This window comes from Salvia splendens, chromosome 7, assembly GCF_004379255.2.
Source record: "Salvia splendens isolate huo1 chromosome 7, SspV2, whole genome shotgun sequence".
Lineage (NCBI taxonomy): Eukaryota > Viridiplantae > Streptophyta > Magnoliopsida > Lamiales > Lamiaceae > Salvia > Salvia splendens.
The window spans coordinates 16,166,425-16,169,648 of record NC_056038.1 but is presented as its reverse complement, the minus strand read 5'-3'; the positions used below and the strand labels follow the sequence as shown (position 1 = coordinate 16,169,648).

At 35.3% G+C, this 3,224-nt stretch overlaps 1 protein-coding gene across 1 annotated transcript; it reads right to left on the bottom strand.

The window, feature by feature from the left end:
* Positions 1-500: 500 nt before the first annotated feature.
* LOC121741167 (oleosin L-like) lies at positions 501-1,085 on the bottom strand. Its single transcript, XM_042133861.1, has one exon. The coding sequence runs from the start codon at positions 1,083-1,085 to the stop codon at positions 648-650; it is 438 nt and encodes a 145-aa protein (XP_041989795.1). The 3' UTR covers positions 501-647.
* Between the last annotated feature and the right edge of the window lie 2,139 nt (positions 1,086-3,224).

Genomic DNA, 3,224 nt, shown 5'->3' with positions numbered 1-3,224 from the left:
GTACAGAAGTACCTCGAAATTTAATTTATATTTCTTTTAACCGAACTTTATTACTCTTATTTAATGTCTCTGTTCGACATAGCACGAAATTTAAGAATTGTGAAGAACAATTCTGAAATCTCTGAGTTTTTGAAGTTTCAGTTTGATTTACATATAAATTTAAGAATTTTGACGAAAATTAATGCAAAAAATTGAGTGAAATATAGATTATATTTTTCTTATTAATTTATAATAAATGTGAGTGCAAAAATTTAATGGTATGTAGATTAAGTACCTTAAATAAAAAAAAATTAACTTTGTGGACCAAAATTGCAATTAGGACTTCAACGGAGAGAGTAGAAAATAAATTCAACAGCACATAACTTATTTTTAAGTCATAAACTAAAATTATGATCCACACAACTCTAAAATGAAATGCCAGCTTTGTAAATTGCATCAACACAATTAAAGCGATAAATATTCTTCTCATTGCAAGTAACTTCTTTATTTTCTCACCGGACTACAAATGATAATCAACACTGAAAATGTACTCAAACGGAAAACATCAAATCAATCGATAAACACAGAAGAAAACACACCATACAAATCCGATCATCCACACAGAATACTAATGCAACAAGCACGACACACACACACACACTATCTAATCAAGAGCTTTGCGCAATGGAGACATTATGGTCCACCCTGTCCTTCATGTCCCTGGCCTTGCCCGCGAGCTTTGTGCGCGCGGTGTCGAGCTGGTCGGCCCCGACAGGGTGCTTCCCGGTCATGTATTTGTAGATCCACGACAGCACGCTGATGGCGGCCACCCCGAACCCGCCCGACGCGAGGAACCCTCCGGCCAGGGCGAACACGGCCAGGGCCGCGGGCACGAGCACAGGGCTGAAGATGACGAGGAGCGGCGTGGCGATGGTGAGGGCGATGACGGTGGCAGCGAGGGTGAGGCCGGAGAGGATGAGGAGGGAGCCGCCGGCCGTGACAGCGGTGGCGGCCTTGACCATCTGGTGGCTCCGCGGCGGCGAAGGGTGGTGCTGCTGGAGATGGTGGGGCCTGGATTGGAATTGACCGTAGTGTTGTTCAGCCATGATTAATTTGGGAAGGGATGAGAGGAAGAGGTGAGGGAGAAGGCATATATATAAAGGGGAGGTGAGAGAGGGTGAGACGTGTCACGGAGCTTGACATGCAAAGGCCGCATGTGTATTGAGGTTCTTGCTTTTAGACACGTCTGTTTTGGTGCTGGCTATGTTTTCATTTATATTTATTCATATTTATGTCAACTCGCACTTAAATTAGTAGTAGTAATAATGAACATTGGGTTGATTCTAACTTCTAAGGATCCAAATCAAATACCCACCCCGTCTGAAGAAAGTATGAACAATTGATTCAATAAATTTTAATGTATAATTGATAAAGTAAGGAAGAATGTAAATAGTGGGAGTGAAGAGTGAGCTTCATTACATTCAGAATATAGTGAAATGGTATAAGTTGCAAATAAAATGATGTTTAGGCAGGAACGGACCTAGGCGTGGGTCAAGCCGCCGCTGTAATGGTATAGATTGTAAATAAAATGATGTTTAGGCAGGAACGGACCTAGGCGTGGGCCAAGCCGCCGCTCCAGCGGGGGCTTGGCCGGTGCCGGTCCTAGTACTCACACCATGGATGTCTGTGACTGCACTGCACCTTTTACATTTTATTACAGAAAGAAGGGGAAGGAGACGGAAGAGAGGAGGGAGAGAATAAGAAAGTAATTATGATAATTAAATTTACAGTTGTGTGGGATCCTCTATTGATTTACATTTTAATTTCTATTGTTTATATAAGACGTTATATACTCCTAATATAATTTCTAGTTTGTTTCGAGATTTGGGAATAGTGGATATAAATCTATAATGAATAAATCAACACTACTAGAAAATTGGCTTGTAATGACACTTAAAATTGTCACTAGAAAATTACTGTGCTGACACTTCATCTATAATGGCACTTATGCAAGTGCAGCACCGGGTACCTGTAGTAAGAGGTAGTGTGTAGATAGTACATCTATGATGACACTTTTTATGTTGAAGTGCAGTAACAATATATTATAAAGTGCAGTGAAAATCTAGTGTGTAGATAGTACATCTAAGCTGGCACTTTTTATAAAGTGTGATAAAAAAAGTGTAGTGAGAAGCAATTTTTCTAGTAGTGCAAATTTGCATTTTTTTTATTTGTGGAATAATACTACTCCATATGCTAATTTTCTTGCATTTATAGGATAATAGTATTGAGTTTATACGTATCAAATTATTTTATATATCTCCAAAATATCAAAAATTTATGTGTTTCTATGTTAATGTATAAAATGTTATTCAAAAGTTGAAAATAGAATATAATATCAAGAAATTTCAATTTTTTTATTTGACTATATATATTTTCTTTTATTTTTATTTTCTCATTTTAATAAAAGACTATCGTTTTAATCATTTTCAAAAGACAATTTATTTTTGTAATTAATTGTGAAAAGTTGAAAGTTTATATTAATATTCTAATTCCAAACATAATGGTATTGACCAAAACTTTCCTAAATTTATTAATTTGAATGAATATTACAGTATCTCATATAAAAAATATACATTTTGTTTTTGTAATTCAATAATGTAATTGTGATTTCATCATTTTATAAATTTTTAAAATAAATAAAGGAGGTAAGAATAACCAAATATTACTGTTATAGATATATATACTATTATTTTTTATAATTTTGGCACCGGCTTATTCAAAGTTCTAGTTCCATCCCTGTGTTAGGGATAATGTGTTATTTAACTATTGCAAAATTAGAAAGTTCATACTCTCTTCGTCCAACAAAGTTGAGTCATTTTTCTTTTTAATAAAAAATAGAACATCTAATCACTTTACTTTCTTCCATCACCTACTTTATTCTTTTGTATCTCTCCAACTTCTTTCTTCTCTCATATTTTATTTTATTATCTTTTAAGTCATTCAACACAATTTCTTAATTTTCGTGTGCAAAAGATGTGACTCAACTTAGTTGGGATGAATTGGGTACTTTTAGGGATGGACTACTAAGGAAATAAGACTTGACCCAAACCTATTAACTTTTTGTGTGTTCTTGTTGTATTGTATTGAAAATTTCAGCCATATCGTTAAGAATACGATACAATTTAAGTTGACATGACGCGACCACGAGCAAAAAAAAGACACAATCACGAGCCAAACTTGATATT

Bases quoted from the DNA above. Each gene is read 5' to 3' on its own strand.
- LOC121741167 (XM_042133861.1), bottom strand. From the start codon at position 1,085: ATGGCTGAACAACACTACGGTCAATTCCAATCCAGGCCCCACCATCTC.